The 20,086-nt window shown below is 40.5% G+C and overlaps 1 protein-coding gene across 1 annotated transcript; it reads left to right on the top strand.

The window, feature by feature from the left end:
* Window positions 1-13,816, top strand: LOC110520547 (calretinin). Its single transcript, XM_021597940.2, has 11 exons — window positions 1-232; window positions 5,843-5,919; window positions 7,178-7,267; window positions 7,557-7,637; window positions 8,702-8,758; window positions 9,658-9,735; window positions 10,330-10,385; window positions 10,496-10,535; window positions 10,713-10,766; window positions 13,169-13,240; window positions 13,360-13,816. Exons 1-11 carry the CDS (start codon window positions 139-141, stop codon window positions 13,474-13,476), a joined length of 816 nt encoding a protein of 271 aa, XP_021453615.1. The 5' UTR covers window positions 1-138; the 3' UTR covers window positions 13,477-13,816.
* Window positions 13,817-20,086: the final 6,270 nt, after the last annotated feature.

The raw sequence follows: 20,086 nt of genomic DNA on the forward strand, positions 1-20,086 counted from the left end.
CTATATGGGAACTGCAGTCTCTACTTTGGTTTAAAAGCTCCGGCAGCGCGCAGGGTTGTTACAGTGTGGATTGTGGACCTACAGAGAAAAAGTTTGCACGGGATATTCTAGCTCACAGGAGGAAAAGTTGTTGGGAAGATGGCAAACAAACTACAGCAGCCTCCACACCTTCATCTGGCGGAATTGAGCGCCACCCAGTTCATCGACATCTGGAACCATTTCGATACCGATGGTCAGTACCGGAGAGCAAAGTTGTCCAAAATGTTACTTTGAATTTTCCGCAGCATTTAAAAAAAAAACTAGGTATTGTTTCAAATGCAGATATAAATGTAAGCTTACATGTCGAATAGAGTAGGTTACATAGGATATAAATAGTCCATCACATATATTGGTTTACAATAAGAAATATCATAGGCTTTTCGTTTTTTTTTAAGATGCAGCTTGGATATTGGGATAGCGTTGTCTAAAAAGTGTTGTATATCATAACTTTTGTCCCAGATGAAATATCGTACGGTCTAATCCGCTGGATGTTTTGAATGTCGATTTTTTTTTTCGTTTTGTGTGGAAAAGAAAATAAGTGCTTGACAGTTAGGAAAGCAGCTAGAAAACTCCTGGTTTTACTGTTGAGATTGTTAAAATGTATTATTTATAAATAAAGGTAATTAATTGTGGCCACTATATTCTATCATTAGAAAGGTTAGAATAGGTTACTGTGTATGAATTGCTCGTGGAAATGTTTAATTTAAAAAGGTTGATTGTATGGATGCATGGCTTTTATTCTGTTATTACAATAATCCAATCAGATAAATGTAGTACATCAGTATTACAATGTACATCAGTCTGTTTGGTCGATCAATACGCATCTGACGGCTAGTCCATACCTCAGTGCACGGTGCGCTAAAGGATGGATGGGCGTGTGCCACGGTCCGTCGTCCATTTAAAACGTATGTAGCCTAACCACACAATAAGTTACACTTTTGTATAGGCCTTAGCCTAATCATTTACAACCTAACTGAATACTTAAATAAACTAGCCATATTATCCAACTGTATTGTTTTATAAAGGATTAAACAAAATAAAAAAATGGATGATGGTGTCAGGACCCAGGACAGATTCCATAGGCATCATCATTGATGGTCATTGATGGTTGGAATCCTGCTTTAGAAAGTTGCGTCTAAAATATAACTAAATGTTTGAAAAGAGGAGGAAGTTGGTCAATCAAATTCCTACTGTATACGTACATTTTCGGCATAAAAAAAGTTTGATTCAATAGTATTAAATTAGTGTAATTCACGATACAGATTAAATCCCAACTAAAACGGAGACAGGTTACTGTATAATTCCAGTATTATATGGTATAAAATGAGTTCTCAGCTCATTTCAAGCGTACGAGCCCACGCCCCTCCACACTCATTACCATTCGCATCATCTGGGCATCCTCCCCCATTAATAGTGTTAACTGCACATTCCGTCACGACCAGTTGTTGAAGCGGAATGAGAATCCTCAATCCCCAAGTCTCTTGGATCACTATACGTTCCCTCTGGGTGTTTATGTTCTCTGAGCGCAAACAGGGATTGGTGCTGTGGTTCCACCCTATAGGGCATATACTGCACTGTCTCTCTGGCTTGAGCATTTGCTGCAAAGACAACATGACATACGGATAGAGTAGGCCTACGGGGTGCTTTTCTGCTCTGGTGCAAATATGCCTAACGGGCTAGTCCAGATAATTTGGGATACCGATTTCGCCGTTGTCCATGGTGCTGAAATTATAAAGCGCACAAAAATGTTAAATTAATATTTTTCCTATGGAGAACACACAGAGTTACTGTATATACCTAACGAATGTGTGTCTGATATTGACATTTCAGATGTGTATTGTGATGCTGTTATAAATGTAAGACTTGACATGATAGTGTAGTCCCGTTATAATGTACTCTTTTGTAGATTCTGCATGGCTTCGAAATCAGAATCCACCAGTCTTGTGGGGATTAGGTAATCAGATAGTATTTTTGAACAGTTCATCAAATGTACTGGCACGTGAAACACATAACACCATAATGATTGCCAATGTTTCTCAGCATGTGTTAATGATATTAGCCTAGTAATTGTAAACTAATAGCATATCATTCTATATGCAAAAAAAAAAGACTCAAAATGGCTGATAGGATAAGATCATAATGAGAGGATAAGACATATGGGTCAAACTAAGTCTTATAATGCATTCTGATTGCATAACAGTAGAATGCTACGATTAAGTTGTTACATTCTGAGGGATACCTTGACTTTTAAGAATAAATAGGAAGCTAATATCAGGTAATGTTGGACATGTCTGTGGCCACAAAGTGGGACCTAAACCAATACAGTTGGCCACATTCTATTGCCACAATTGTTTAGACAAACATTCAAGATTCATTCATTGTGGATGGAAATTCTCCAATGAAATAGACCCCAAAAGTAAATGAGTAGATAATTGAAAGATCATGGGACATTGCATTACATACTCTGGGCTAGTGTACTGTATATGTCACATTATCATACACAGCATTCTCTGCAATATACTGTTGAAGTCGGAGGTTTACATACACTTAGGTCGAAGTCATTAAAACTCGTTTTTCAACCACTCCACAAATGTCTTGTTAACAAACTATAGTTTTGGCAAGTCGGTTAGGACATCTACTTGGTGCATGTTATGGTTTTCTTCTGGTGAAAGAAAGGAGGACCAAAATGCAGCGTGGTTACCTTTAAACATCTTTAATGAAAGTGCGTGACAGTGCATGACACAAGTCATTTTTCCAACAATTGTTTACAGACAGATTATTTCACTTATAATTCACTGTATCACAATTTCAGTGAGTCAGGAGTTTACATACAGTAAGTTGACTGTGCCTTTAAACAGCTTGCAAAATTCCAGAAAATTATGTCATGGTTTTAGAAGCTTCTGATAGGCTAATTGACATCATTTTAGTCAATTCGAGGTGTACCTGTGGATGTATTTCAAGGCCTACCTTCAAACTCAATGCCTCTTTGCTTGACATCCTGGGAAAATCAAAAGAAATCAGCCAATACCTCAGATTTGTTTTTTAGACCTCCACAAGTCTGGTTCATCCTTGGGAGCAATTTCCAAATGCCTGAAGGTACCACGTTCATCTGTACAAACAATAGTACGCAATATAAACACCATGGGACCACGCAGTCATCATACTGCTCAGGAAGGAGACGTGTTCTGTGTCCCAGAGATGAACATACTTTGCTGCGAGAAGTGTAAATCAATCCCAGAACAACAGCAAAGGACCTTGTGAAGATTCTGGAGGAAACAGGTACAAAAGTATCTATATCCACAGTAAAACAAGTCCTACATCGACATAACCTGAAAGGCCGCTCAGCAAGGAAGGAGCCACTGGTCCAAAACCGCCATAAAAAAGCCAGACGGTTTGCAACTGCACATGGGGACAAAGATTGTACTTTTTGGAGAAATGTCCTGTGGTCTGATGAAACAAAAATAGAACTGTTTGGTCATAATGACCATCGTTATGTTTGGAGGAAAAAGGGGGACGCTTGCAAGCCGAAGAACACCATCCCAAACGTGAAGCACAGGGGTGGCAACATCATGTTGTGGGGGTGCTTCGCTGCAGGAGGGACTGGTGGACTTCACAAAATAGATGGCATCATGAGGGTGGAATATTATGTGGATATATTGAAGCAACATCTCAAGACATCAGTCAGGAAGTTAAAGCTTGGTCGCAAATGGGTCTTCCAAATGGACAATGACCCCAAGCATACTTCCAAATGTGTGGCAAAAGGGCGTAAGGAGAATAGAGTCAAGGTATTGGAGTGGCCATTACAAAGCCCTGACCTCAATCCTATAGAACATTTGTGGGCAGAACTGAAAAAGCATGTGTGAGCAAGGAGGCCTACAACCCTGACTCAGTTACACCAGCTCTGTCAGGAGGAATGGGCCAAAATTCACCCAAATTATTGTGGGAAGCTTGTGGAAGGCTACCCGAAATGTTTGACCCAAGTTAAACAATTTAAAGGCAATGCTACCCAATACTAATTGAGTGTATGTAAACGTCTGACCCACTGGGAATGTGATGAAAGAAATAAAAGCTGAAATAAATCATTCTCTCTACTATTATTCTGACATTTCACATTTTGATAATAAAGTGGTGATCCTAACTGACCTAAGACAGGGACTTTTCACTAGGATTAAATGTCAGGAATTGTGAAAAACTGAGATTAAATGTAGGTGGCTAAGGTGTATGTAAACTTCCGACTTCAGCTGTACATGCTCAACTCCAGCTTGTTGGTGCTTAAGTGATTTACTAACACATAGCTATACAAAGTTCATATTCATGATGATATTGGTAGGATTAAATCCGCACTATATGGAGTAAATCATGTTTTCTGTGTAATCCCATCGGGAGGAGAAGCACTGAGAAGGTTCAGACAAATTCAGGGCTGTCACAAAATGCAAATGTTCTTTGTTCATAATGACATATACTTGTTCTTCTGGTAAATATCATACTGGCTGCTTCCCCAGAGACGTCGCTACTCAGCCACTTGCAAATGTCACTAGAATCCACAGGCAAATTAATACACAGGCATTTGTAAGACATTTCAATCGTGACACTGATAAGAAATGCATAGTTGGTTTTTGTCAAAAGCCACTATAATAACCATCTCACTAGTGTTGCCTTTTTTAAAGCTATAATTTCCTTAACCATTATTTATAGACATCCAAATAGTCCTGGCAAGGGTGCAACTAGGCACAGATGGGAAATCCTCATTTATTTGAAGTTGAGATTACTGTATTGATTTCTTACACTTTCATGCCAGGCAGAGATTTCCCCATTGTCTTTTCAAATAACTGGACTTAAAAGACTTTGGAAGACGCAATTAGAGGCACAGAGAGAGAGAGAGAGAGAGAGAGAGCGAGAGAGACGGAGAGAGACGGAGAGAGAGAGAGAGAGAGAGAGAGAGAGAGAGAGAGAGAGAGAGAGAGAGAGAGACGGAGCGAGACGGAGAGAGAGAGACGGAGAGAGAGAGAGACGGAGAGAGAGAGAGAGAGACGGAGAGAGAGAGAGACGGAGAGAGAGAGACGGAGAGAGAGAGAGAGAGAGAGAGAGGGAGAGAGAGAGAGACGGAGAGAGAGAGAGACGGAGAGAGAGAGAGAGAGAGACGGAGAGAGAGAGAGACGGAGAGAGAGAGACGGAGAGAGAGAGAGAGAGAGAGAGAGAGAGAGAGAGAGAGAGAGACGGAGCGAGACGGAGAGAGAGAGACGGAGAGAGAGAGAGACGGAGAGAGAGAGAGAGAGAGACGGAGAGAGAGAGACGGAGAGAGAGAGAGAGAGAGAGAGAGAGACGGAGAGAGAGAGAGACGGAGAGAGAGAGACGGAGAGAGAGAGAGAGAGAGAGAGAGAGAGAGAGGGAGAGAGAGTGAGTAGTGGTGCATTTCAAGACTGGGAGACCCATTCAAGGGATTTAATTAAGCAATTTCCATGGTTTGGGTGCAAGCTATCTCGCCAATTACGTCAGCCAGAGCCAACTTCGCAGCATGCTAACCACCTGGACAACAAATTAGCTAGTTATAATGTCAGTCATTGAGCCAGCCATCCAATCAGCCAGTAAGCAAGATAAAAAAATTGCTGTAAAACAGGGAAGTATTGGCCCAGTTTGCTATAAAATGTAAGAGTATGTACAATCTCACTTCTCACATTTATGCACATTTCTCAGTGGTCCTATACTGTATATAACATGGGGATATTTGATGCTTCACAGTCTACCTATATGTTAGATACAATCTTGGGATGATTGGTCAAATCACAGTTTTTTTCTGTTGCAGGCAATGGCTATATCGAGGGCAAGGAACTGGAGAACTTCTTCAGGGAGTTGGAGATTTCAAGGAAAGGGGCCGGAGTGGTAAGGGAATGATCCCTGGACCTTGACTAAAGGCTCATTTCAATCAAACATCTCAATGCAATGTTCATACAGTATTTCTGTTTACATAACTACTGCCATTATGGTATGTCTGAGGCCTATTCTGTCTCTGATGGGTCTATGTGGATTTTTTACAGTACTTAATCCAAAACTATTTTTTTACATAATTTCTCTAGGGCTATTATACAGTATGCTACAGCAGATATACTGTAATGCTGGTTTGATTGAATTGAGTGAAGGAACGTGACATGGCTCTGGTCTTTAATTATAACAGAAAGTTAACTGTGTTTGGAGTTTTATCAGGTGAAACCAAAGGACCACAACCTCTTGCAAAAACATATTTGACATAGTTATTGGTGTCATGTGAGTTTCCCGTACCAGGATAACAAGCAATGGCACAAAGGAATTCTACCAAAAACTTTTACTGACAACAGTGAGGGTAGTGTTTTGATTGTTCTTTAAATCCAACAATCACATGTTGGCATCTCCTCACTAATCAAGGTTGTGGCCTATTCTGGTAGGTGGTTAGTTGAGTTCCGTAACAAGCCCTAGAGATATGAACTCATGCCTGTAAGCTGTCCAGTCCGTCTAGGAGAGAGTTTCCCAAACTCGCTCATCCGGACCCTAAGGGGTGCATGTTTTTGTTTTTGTCCTAGCACAACAAATGATCAAAGCTTAATGATTAGTTGATTATTTGAATCAGCTGTGTAGTGCTAGGGGAAAAACCAAAACGTGCACCCCTTTAGGTCCCGAGGACTGAGTTTGGACCACTAGCAGTAATTAAAATGTGACTGATTTGTCCAACCAAGTGCTAATTAATTATTCAAGCAACATCAAAATAAAGTTCTCCAGAGAGTTCTCCCACAGATAGAAAATATAATTTTTCTTGGGAGGAGTCAGCACAATAATGTTTCTGTCACCGCATCTCGTGTGTGTACAACAAAGGAATCAGAGAGCATCAGTAATCATGTTACATAAACTCCATGGAGCTGCATAAAGTCTGTGACTAGAACATGACAAGCCCTTTAGCTGGGGAGGGGAGGGTTGTCTGTTTAAGAGAGACAATCTCTGTCTGCCCAGTGTAACAACCACTAACATCTAAAACTAGCTCTGTCACAACAATGTGAGTGACCACAGCCCTATAACATGAGAGGACGGTTTGCATTAAAAAACAACTGATCTTTACTGATGTTTATGTCATGACAAACTGTATGTGGATGTATTTGTGCATGTTTTACAGGACCCATCAAACTCCACTTTCAAAGAGAAGATGAAGGAGTTCATGCAAAAGTTTGACAAGAATGCAGATGGGAGAATTGAGATGTCTGAGGTGAGCTGACATTTTTCCATTTCCTATTTCAGGTCATTGAGGATTTGAATAAACCAGTGAGGATTATTCCTAATGATCTCAGACAGTTTGCATATCAATGCAGAAACAATCAGACATTATTACGGTAGATGTGTTCTGAAACTGTTGGTGACTCGATGCTTTATTCAAGTAATCTTTGTCTAAGAGATAAGATTCTATCATCTAACACAGTATTTTTCACACTATCAAACACAGAGAAACAAAAGTTTTCAAATTTTTCCCCCTCATTAATCTTTCTTTCTTTCTCCAGCTAGCTCAGATTTTGCCCACAGAGGAAAACTTCCTGCTTTGCTTCAGAGAGTTTGTGGGATCTAGTTCTGAATTCATGGCAGTAAGTGGTGAAAATAGATGGTTTGAGTATTAAGAATTTGAAGACGGGTACAGGCTGTTTATGTGTGTTGTTGTGATTGGAAATATAGAGCTACTGTAATAAGGCAGAATGAAAAACAACAATTAGACACAGCAATTAAAGCCAATAACAATCCAAATGTAGGATTCCTGGCCTTGCCCAAATCATACATAAATCATATTACTGAATTGCACTGCCATTACATTGCTAAAACAAATCATACTCAAATATGATTTTTCTCTGTCATACTGTATGTGTCCTCTGCCAAGTGGAAAGCCACAATCACTCACTCATGGAGCAGACTATTTCAGAGACACATGACAGCTCTGTCAGATTAGTCCTCATAGTGTGAATGGGGAGAGTTTGATTATCAGTAGTAACAGGAGGGACCACCCAGTCACCCAATGGACACCCATTATGTCAAAGGCAGAAAAATTGAAATGAGAAAGAGAAAATGAATATTTTTTAATCACCAGGTGTGGTAGGGAAGGCTTTTAAAAGGATAGATTGAGGAAGTACAAACTTCTATTTTCAGAGTCATATATTATAGATGTGCTGCTGTAATTCTCCATAGACCTGGAGAGGGAGGGCATCTATCTTTGATAAGAGCACTTTCTGGAATCAGGGACAGCTGCTAGATTAAAATGTTAATTAAAATGCATTTCTCTCTCCTTGCCCTCTCACAATGTGTAGGAGAATGGAATTGAAAATCTGGAAAGTATCACGAGAATCATAGTGTGATTACAGGAAGAAAAAGCTAACAATTACCAGCCACAGAAATTGGATATGATTTTTTTGTGCTCTTCCTCTTCTTTTAAAAATGTTCTGTCCCGCCAGAGAGTAATTAATGCATGTCCCATGCAATCCTATTAATACAATCCAGTTCGATTGCTTTGGTGTCACAGAACATTAGAGTGTGCTTGATTGTGAGTGGAGGAATGAGGTGGCTCATTTAAAAAGTGACTGGTACTACTGTGGGAGAAAGTGATTTGCTATGTCTATTTTTTTTCTTTCTAATGAGTGTGACTTTGTATTTGCATATATAGGCATGGCGACGATACGATACAGATCGCAGTGGGTACATTGAAGCTAATGAACTGAAGGTATGGTTTCTCACTTGTTAACGTTTCACTGCAGTGGGCTAAATCAGGGTTACACAGAGTGTTTCTTGGTAGTCTTAAACAAATCGAATTTGAAACCAAAGGGGCTTAGAAAAAGAAGACACAAGTACCATGTCAGATACAGTTGAAATGTGTTACATTTTGAGTTTGCAACCCAATATTACACTTCATATACATCACAGAAGACAAAACCATTTGACATAGAAAAAACAGATTTTCAGCTGTTCTATTAATTATGAAATTATGAAGAATATGAATAACATTCCACCCATGAGTCATTTGACTGCAGGAAATGACTACCCATCCATAAGAGACATTTACAGTATGTCCTTTTACAAACTATGGTAGAGTTCCAACCAAAGTCAATAGTTATCTCTCCTTGTCATTCGATCCAGCTATAAGAAAACAAGGAGATAGATGCATCATTATGCTATACAATGTAAATTAAGCTTTAGAAACCAACACCCAAATGCTTGCAGGTATAGTTGATGCAGTGAGGCAAATGGGGACAATGCAAATTCCTCTCTTCTCAGTGGCTGTCAGACGAGGACACTATACAAATCATGACTTGTAATACCACCCATTATGCTATTGTCTGAAACTGTAATTCATTTCTAAAATATTTTCTGCTGTCTTATCAGCAGGGTCTTACTGTAAAACAAGCTGGTAGTGATAGATAGCATTACCCTTTCTGTCAATAAAGGATCTGAGAAAGTATGTGATACCTCCAACTCTATGTAAGCCAATACTTATATAACTGACGGAAACCAATAACTGGGGCCTCTGGGCTAAAGTATAGACAAGCCCGGCTCGCTAAGGTCATAGGATTGTTTTTGACCTATTAGTCAATTATAGTTCATTCATATTTCTCCACTCCACAGGGATTCCTCTCAGACCTGCTGAAGAAAGCCAACAGACACTACGATGACCAGAAGCTTCAAGAGTACACACAGACAATAGTGAGTCTTTTCAGTCTAAATTAATCCCTTCCTGTATTGTACCCAAACCCTTCCTCACAGACTTATATGAGAAGTAACCAACATCCTGCACCACATGCAACCACAGGTTCTACATGCAACCCAAAGGGGTTCTACGTGGAACCAAAAAGAGTTCTGCCTGGAAACAAAAAGGGCTCACCTATGGGGACAGCCGAAGAACCCTTTTGAAACCCTTTTTTCTAAGAGTGTACTGTATGTAACTCTTGTCCCGTCATGCTGGTGGTTGCTATGTGGTTGAGTGGTTGGGAGTGGGACTCACAATGTCCTATGGGTTGTGTGTTCCTACAGCAGATGTGCAAACACCTGTTTCAACCTCAAGGCCTAAAGCTTGACCTGAATTACTCTGGGGAGAGAACCAATCTTTACCAATCTTAGAGTTGACTAGCAACTTGTGTGTACAACAGACTGCCAACAGAGGTAAATCAAAATAATAATGTGTGAAGAGCCAAACTTGCCGTCACAACTGCGGAAGGCCCATTGCTTTAATGTCTCTCTCTCTCTCTCTCTCTCTCTCTCTCTCTCTCTCTCTCTCTCTCTCTCTCTCTCTCTCTGCAGCTCAAGATGTTTGATCTAAACGGAGATGGGAAGCTGGGCCTGTCTGAAATGGCGAGGTGACTGTCAGCAACTAAGAAGACATTTTTATATTTAATGTGTGCCTTCAGCATCCAACACTCCTAACAAGTTTTTTCATGGAAATTCTTCTCTGTTCTTCTCTTTTAAGGCTTCTCCCAGTTCAGGAAAATTTCTTACTGAAATTCCAGGTGAGGAGTGTGCAAGAGGAACTGATAATCCCTTCAAACAAATGTAGTTTTCACAGTAATTTTGGCTAATAAACATACCAGCAACATGATAATTAGATATTTCCTAACACAATCATTCATTTGCTATTTAACTCAGTAAAATGATGGTGCTCTGTTATTTCCGAATGTGTTTTACAGGATATCAAGCTGACCTCTGAGCAGTTCAGTGCTATCTTCACATTCTACGACAAGGTACATTTAGATATGTGATTGGATATTCTAAAAGGATACAGTTTGCTATAGAGGTATTTAAGTTGAACAAATATTTGCGTGCCGATGTCTGGACTAGAGGCTTGCTGAGAGGACTGGGGTAGACACTCAATTAGAAATGAAACACTGCCAGTGTATACACAATATGCGTCAAACATTTACGTGCATAATTATTTCAGTGTTTGTTTCAACCTCCCCCTGCAGCTGAATCACTGGCAGCCGCTGTCACTGTTATGGGATTATGGGTAAAAAGACTGGCGATAGTAAGAAGCACACCAGGTCAACTGAAAACTAACATGGCTACAGTGCCAAAATGTAAATGCACAGAGCTTTGAGAAATAAAACTTTTTTGACAGCCCGCAACCAAGACAGCCTGTTTCCCCCGCATTCCCAAAGAAACACAACACCACTGTATCTTCAGTGCCATGGCCCTTCCTCTCCATAATATCTCCTTATGCATTTAAAGTTATTGCTCTTGGATTCATGAGTGAAATGTCAAGGGGCGTTGTAACGGTTTTCGTCCTCCTCTTCTGAGGAGGAGTAGGAAGGATCGGACCAATGCACAGCGTGGTAAGTGTCCATAATATAATTTTAATGAAATATAACTGAACACAGAAAACAAAAGAATAAGAGAATAAATGGAAACCGACACAGTCCCGAATGGAGCAAACACTGACGGAAAATAATCACCCACAACCAACATGGGGAAAACAGGCTACCTAAGTATGATTCTCAATCAGAGACAACGATTGACAGCTGCCTCTGATTGAGAACCATACCAGGCCAAACACAGAAATACAACATAGACTACCCACCCCAACTCACGCCCTGACCAAACTAACACAAAGACATAAAAAACTAAATAAAGAACTAAGAACTAAGGTCAGAACGTGACAGTACCCCCCCCCCCCCCCCCCAAAGGTGCGGACTCCGGCCGCAAAACCTGAACCTATAGGGGAGGGTCTGGGTGGGCGTCTGTCTGTGGTGGCGGCTCTGGCGCGGTACGTGGAAGCCACTCCACCATAGTCTTGGCCCACTTAGGTGGCGCCTTTGGAGCCGCGACCCTCGCGCTGACCTCGTACTGGGAACCCTAACAGCGGGCCCCAAATAGACCGGAGACTCCGGCAGCGCCGGACAGGCGGGAGACTCCCCCAGCACCGTAGTGAAGCGCGACTCCGGCAGCGCCGTAGTGAAGGGCGGCTCCGGCAGCGCCGGAGTGAAGGGTGGCTCCGGCAGCGCCGTAGTGAAGGGCGGCTTCGGCGGTGCCGGAGTGAAGGGCGGCTCCGGCGGCGACGGAGTGAAGGGCGTCTCCGGCAGCTCCTGACTGACGGGCGGCTCCTGCAGCTCCTGACTGACGGGCGGCTCCGGCAGCTCCTGACTGACGGGCGGCTCCGGTAGCTCCTGACTGACGGGCGGCTCCAGCCACTCCTGACTGACGGGCGGCTCCGGCAGCTCCTGACTGACGGGCGGCTCTGGTAGCTCAGGACAGACGGGCTGGTCTGGCAGCTCAGGACAGACGGGCGGCTCCGGCAGCTCCTGACTGACGGGCGGCTCCGGTAGCTCCTGACTGACGGGCGGCTCCAGCCGCTCCTGACTGACGGGCGGCTCCGGCAGCTCCTGACTGACGGGCGGCTCTGGTAGCTCAGGACAGACGGGCTGGTCTGGCAGCTCAGGACAGACGGGCGGCTCTGGCAGCTCAGGACAGACGGGCTGCTCTGGCCTTATCTCACGATAACAACACCCACCCGTAGCACACGTTCCAGCAGGTATATCTCACTGATCATCCCCAAAGCCAACACCTCATTCGGCCGCCTTTCCTTCCAGTTCTTTGCTGCCAGTGACTGGAACGAATTGCAAAAATCACTGAAGTTCGATACTTTTATTTCCCTCACCAACTTTAAACATCAACTATCTGAGCAGCTAACCGATCGCTGCAGCTGTACATAGTCCATCTGTAAATAGCCCACCCAATCTACTTACCTCATCCCCATACTGTTTTTATTTTATTTACTTTTCTGCTCTTTTGCACACCAGTATCTCTACTTGCACATCATCATCTGCTCATTTATCACTCCAGTGTTAGTCTGCTAAATTGTAATTATTTGCTCCTATGGCCTATTTATTGAATACCTCCTCATTCCTTTTGCACACACTGTATATAGACTTTCTTTTTTCTACTGTGTCATTGACTTGTTTATGTTATTGGCTTGTTAATTGTTTACTCCATGTGTAATTCTGTGTTGTTGTCTGTGTCACACTGCTTTGCTTTATCTTGGCCAGGTCACAGATGTAAATGAGAACTTGTTCTCAACTAGCCTACCTGGTTAAATAAAGGTGAAATAAATAAATAAAATAAAATGATACGTTTCCCCTCTTCCTTCCAGGATGGAAACGGCTACATTGATGAGCAGGAGCTCGATGCTCTGTTGCGCGACCTCTATGAAAAGAACAAAAAGGTGAGATAATATTGAAGGTTTGGAGTTTAACTCTCAATTCCCCATAATGCTGAATCTCTCATTCTAATGCATCATTATAGAAGCACCTGTATGGATAAGGGTGTCTTGTCTTCTCTCAGGAGGTGGACACCAAAAACCTGACTGGCTACAAGAAGAGCATCATGGCCCTGTCGGACGGGGGCAAGCTGTACCGCTCCGAGCTGGAGATTGTGCTCTGCAGGGAGCCCATGCTGTGAACCCTGACAACCATTGCTGTCTGTTTTTTGACCTTCATGACCCTATCTGCCCATCCCCAGATCACACCCACCTCCAGCTGCCTGACGACTGTAACCAGGTGCATGTGCCGGGCATTCCCTTTATGAGTTTTGAATGAATGTGCACTGTGAAGCACAAACCAGCTCTCCCTCATGACCCCTGTCGACACTCTTCCCTACAGACTGACGTTGCCTTCGGCTCAATCCCTAAACTCTACATTTAACAAAATGAATAAAGATAATAAAAGGTACTTCTGCTAATTATGATTGCAATGTGAACAGGAGCGGAATGAAAATGAATATAAGATGATTTATTCTCAATGCTTGGTTTGACTTTCCTCTTCTCTTTTTCTCCCAAATCAACCTTTTTAATGGGGCTTGCGACAGCAAACGTCCCACTCTAAATCTTTGTCATACTTCTGACTTTTTATTAATGGGGCTTGCATAATGGGACTTGCGACAGCAATAATTATTTCTAACTTCTAGTTATTTTTAGAACGCTACACCTCTTACACAGTTTAAGCTAGAAACTTTAAAACGCTTAGACAGGCCTGGAATAGTGTGCTATTATACAACTTTTTGATAACATTTATACTTGTTTAAACTATTAAGCTTTTTGTTTTTCTTATCCTCCTCCATCAACTTTCAAGTGATTTCCTCAACATTCTAAATGGGCCCATTGTGACATAATGACACCAGTAGTCTATAGGTCATTATCAATAAAACGTCACAATACGGTGCAGAGCATTCGATTTGGCTGCTGGGGGCCAAGGAGCCCTCAACTCCGCTAAAACCATTGACAACTGCGTGCCGTTTTCAAGGGGTAAATGCTATAAGTATTTGGTTTTAATATAATCTCCTCTTAAAGAGCATAGTCAGAACTACACATTTCCGATTATCCCACGTTAAGCTGTATCATCAGAGTTATATAGAAAGTAACTGCATGTTTTTCATGATCAGTAAACATCAATCGATCATGTATGTTCAGATACATGAGGGTAGCCTATCCATTTGGCAAGTAGCTAGCTGGCTAGCTAGCTAAGGAAACAACGTGTCATTTAGCCTTGCTTCATCAGAAATTAGGCTTTTGGAACGAGCTTTAGATCGGTAAATCCTCGTCGTGGTAAAGTTGTCAGTTGGACTACTGTCATCACCCCTATAGATGGCAAGCAAATCAAACAATATTTGGATATAGCCATCTAGTTTATCCCCTGAAAGTTAGCTCGTTAACTAGCCATATTGACGTGATGTGTTATTAGCTAGCTAACCAATTTGACGTTGTCCATCAGTCAATGTAGCCTATCATGTGTCAGCAGCAATCGTGATTTAACATTCTTAAAAACAATGTTGAAAAGGGGATAACGTTAGCTAACTTCGCTAGGTAGGACTATGTTGGTTGGAGAAAAAAAACTACATTAGGTCCACTTACACACTATGTAGACAACTGTACAACATTTATATCAGTACGATAGCTTGCAAATTAAACATCAGCTAACACTGACCATGAAAAGGATGCAGTTACTTGCTGTATAACTCTGATGATAGAGCTAAAATGTGCGTAATTGTTTTGCATGGAATCATCGGAAATGTGTAGTTCTGACTATGCTCTTCAAGAGGTGATGACATTACAGCCAAATAGTTAACATTTATTTAACAATTCCGGAGCCGGGGGTCTCCTTGCCCCCCAGCAGGAAAATTGAACGCTCTGCACCTTATTGTGACGTTTTATTGATAAAGACGTATTCTATTCAGCGTAAACAATGTCGCTTTTGACACAATCAGCTACTCAGGCCACTTTCCCAACAAATTTGAAAAAAACATAGCACATGAAATATCTAAGTCTGCTTTTCTGATATTCAAAACTGAAATTAGGAAATAATTATATTCTACCAATCAAACGTACATGTGTTTCGGTAACCGAGGTTCCAACAAATTAGACAAAAAAGCAGAGCATATGAAAACTTCCTCTAATTCTCTGTTTTTCAAATCTGAAATCAGAAAGGGAATAGCTTCTACCAATCATGAGGTAAAGCTGTTTAAGTAATTGTATCAACTGCTTTCATTAAGGAAAATTCCACTCAAAAACGACTGTATATTTTTGTATCTGTTTCTCTAGTCCACTGTTGATACAGTCCCAAAGTGTTTTGCACATCAGCAATCAAGTTTTCAAGACATAGAACTTTCAAAATGCATAAAGTGTCATGTGTTTTATATCATACTGTGACACTTTCTGTATTTTGAAAGTTTTATATCTTGAAAACTTGATTGCTGACATGCAAAACAAATTAGACTATCAACAGTGGACTAATGAAACAAATACTAAAATATATTTTTGAGTTGTATTTTCCTTTCATCTAACTTCCCACTGTCATGTAACTTTGTTATTGAAAGCTCCCTGGTTACCACAGCAACATATGATCTCACTGAGCATTAATACCCCTGCTTACTTAGTCTGTTTGAAGTGCCAAAATTATCATTTTCTACAGGTAAGAAGTAATAAACACATTAAAACCAGTACGCACACACACTCCTTCCATTGTCATAGTTTAAAGGCACTGAACCGATCATCGTCTGTGGCAACTTCAACAAGGATCTGCTATCCAGGTCAAGCAAGCCCATCTTGACATTGTTTCATGATAGAGGGGCACGGTGGTACGCACGGTTGATACAAGCTGCTACCACAGAAAAGAATACCAGGCTGAAAATCCAGTGTTCATTTCTCATCCACAACATTGCCTCCATTCAGGTGTGCTGCAGACGTACTACAGCTAACACAACCATGTGTACTGCATTTTCACTTCAGACATCTCTCAGGTATGAATCTTGACCAAAACATTGGTATCGCATTAGTTCTTCCTTCATGTTAGTGTAAAAAAGCAAAAGTCAAAATACGTTGTGAAAGCGAAATACATTTTTAACTGTCTACATGCTCATGGTAAAAAAAACGAAACTACAATTGCATTTCAAATAATGATTATCAGATGTATGCTATGCTCAGTTAACTTGTGTCCCCCCCTGGGCGCAGAGGGGCTCTGAAGGAAGGGGTTCCCCCTTTCTGGCCGGTGGGTCCCTCTTCCCATTTATCCTCCTCCAGCCCAGAGAGGATTTAATGAATATCCTGCTGTCGTCCAAATATGTTGTGAAAAAATACAGTTATGTTTTATTTAAAACTTCATCAATGCCTCATTATCTTCTGTAATCTGTTATTACAGTTGTCATATACTGTGATATTCAAGTAGGAGAGTGTATAAAAGTTTAGTCTGGATGTAGTTATTTCTGATGAAATGTGTGCTCTAACTGCCCCACAATCCAAGGTAATAAGGTTGATAAAGTAGTATATCAAAGTAAGCAGACCAATTATTTTACTACATTTAGCTTTGACTATATTTAACTGATTAGCTTAATTAAAATGTTTTAAACTTCTTCCACTACCACAAAAATACTTTTAAAGAGTTAAAGCAAGTCCCACAAGTTTTCTTCATGGAAAATTACCATCTAGTTCATCTATGTATATATCTGGTATTTCATCCTTATATTATTACCCTGTTACATTTAGATTTTTTATGTTGCGTTTTCTGGCTGATACTGTTATAATGAGGATGTGATAGAAAGCATTAAAAAATATATATTACGATTAAGATTCTCAGTTTTTTTTTGGTCTACACCTTACTCTCTCTCTACACCTCCTTGTGCTTGGAATTTACACAAAGAATATCTGGCATAGTACTCCAGTAGTTAAAAATGTTGTTGATAATCCATTAAATTGAATATTGATTTTGAAAAAAAGTACATCAATTAGTATTAATAAAGATTAAGTTGGTGTATGAGTAGCAAATAAAGAGAGCCCTGTCATTACCAGATATCAGGGAGGTACTGCAACCACACACAGAAACACTCACATTTTTTATAATTACAAGAGAATACCTAGCCTGGTTGCAGTCTCTGTTCAGGTATTACGTTCCACCCCTTGCCACTCCGGTTTTTGGCAAATGACAGGAGTGGCATGGAGTGGAATGTTAGCTAAAAAGACTGGTAACCAGACAAGAGAATACTTGTATAAATTCCTAAATTTCCTCTATCAGTATTTCTGAAGCACGACTTCATATTTCTAGTAAAAATCCCCTCTAATTGTGTGCAGATGCTTTTAAAACAAGTTCAATAATTCAGCAGTAAAACTTCCCTCTCTCACAGCAGAGCTTGTAGAAATTCCTATCAATTAATAATCACTATTTAAATATTTAATTGAAAGCCATGTTTTGCAGGAAAAGACTGGCTTTTTTTATCCAATGTGCAATGCACAGAGATGAGCATTTGCGTTATGTTGTAGTAATTTCTATGAGATGCTTATTAACAGACCATATTAGTGTACTGTATATTTTTTAGTCAGAGTACTACCTCAATTTACTATCTGCATGGGCACCTCCCATCAAGGTCTCCTTTGGAAAGAGATATTCCAAATTCATGATGACCATGTTTATCTCCATATAGGTTTCACATGTAAGGATGTCAATGAAAAGAGTGAACAAAAGTAACAATCTATCATTAAGATTCACATAGACGTGTTTTAGCTTTGTTGAATGTGCAATCACCATCCTGATCTTAACTAATAACTGATATTATGACTAGATATCAGACACATGGAGAGGAGAACAAGGGAGAACAGTTGCATACATGAATATACCTTTCATTATTTAAACATATATTGTATGAAAGGAAACTTGGTGTTTTATTGATGTACTCTTTAAATATAGCTCCTGTGAATTAAATAACTAATCGAATGGATGTCTCTGCCTAGATTCCCTACAGTATATCCACTGAGTACCACACACACAAACACCAATACACACTCTGGTGACTAAGACATAAATACTGAACAAATTAGCCTTTTTGCTGTGCAGTATACTACAAAATAATGAATATCTGCATAGGAGGCTGCTGAGTGGAGAACAGCTCATAGTAATGGCTGGAATGGAGTTAATAGAATGGTATAAACTTGATATGTTCGATACCATTCCATGTATGCCATTCCAGCCATTAATATGGGCCCGTCCTCACCTTATTAAGGTGCCACCGGCCGGCTGCCTGTGATCTACACATGGATGGTCCTGTGAGTAAAACAAACAAGTTTGAAAAGCTTAATCTCAAGATGGTTTAAATAATGAAATACGTACATATGTACAGGGAAGGGGCAAGCTGATAGACAGATGTAGGCAATGCCCAATTAAAACAAAACCATATTGGGAACATTTTGAGGCCTGGCCCAATTCCAGTGATAATCACTGAACCGGCACTGGACAACTAACAAACTGTAAATTAAGTCAATAATGTTATCTAACACTGACAACATGCCATCAGCACATGACAGAGGTATTTCTAAGCATCCCACTGCAGCGTTGATAATTGCACACAGACAAACCAGTCTTTATCCTAAGGGACTATCCTCCCACAAACCCATAATGCAATATAATACATTTGCTATGGACTTAGGCCATCCCAACACATAGCTTCCTGTGTGGTGAGATACAAGATCCAAAATAATATTGGTGCCGTACAAAGGCAACAAGGAAATCCAATAATATAACAGGAGTAGTCTATATTCTCTCAACTTCAATTATGTTTACACATTCATTGATTGTGGTATCAGAGCATTTCACTGCTATACTTACTAAAATCCATTCCATTTTCCACACAGATTGTAGATGACAATATTAAAATGGCCTTTTCATCAGACTTGCTGTTTCAATCAGAGAGGAAAGGCAGACTAATATAGAAGCAGACAGGAGAGGAAGTCGTTTGGGTGATGGTAAGCTAGAAATACAAGATGGGGGAAGAAAGGGAGAGGCTTCTCGGAGATAGAAGTACACTTACTCTTGCTTCACTAACCCTAAATCACACCTCACTTTTGCTATACACAGCGGAATGCACTTAGTCCTTCCTGCATGAAAATGTTATCTGCAATTTCATCACTCAGTCATAGAAAAAGTCCACCGAACATCTCTCCCTTGACTTGAGAGAATCTCTAAATTTATTGCATTTACAAACATTCCCACACATCTATTTCACAGTTATAAACGATGGACTAATATTGCATCTAATATTCTAGATCATAAGGATAATTTTTTTTGTTTTAAAATGGAGTGATAAAGCACTGAAAGACACTGCAATGACTGGACATGGTAAGCTACAGTAACCATTTGCATGCATTGGTAGAAAACTTATTTTTCAATGGTAACACTTTAAGTGAATGCAACCAACAAATAAAGCATTCCAGGTAAGGCTGTGCATGCTTGATTGCCGTTGGGACTGTGGTCTGTATAACCTAATCAATCTTTGAATGTGACATATTTAATGACAATAAAGAGCTGATTATCAACTTATTTAAGATGTCAACATTTACAGTAAGTACACTGGGTGGGCTAATAAATACAATAGCATTTACAAACCCGTATGGGCTGTGGAATCTTCTGCATGGAGACCATGTATTTGATAAACTACTATGGGGCTGTATTGCTACCAAGTGGCCAATAATATGTATCACATGCTACTCCCAAACCTACAGTGCACTCAAAAAGACTGAACTCTTCTTCGTGGC

This window comes from Oncorhynchus mykiss, chromosome 1, assembly GCF_013265735.2.
Source record: "Oncorhynchus mykiss isolate Arlee chromosome 1, USDA_OmykA_1.1, whole genome shotgun sequence".
Taxonomy (NCBI): domain Eukaryota; kingdom Metazoa; phylum Chordata; class Actinopteri; order Salmoniformes; family Salmonidae; genus Oncorhynchus; species Oncorhynchus mykiss.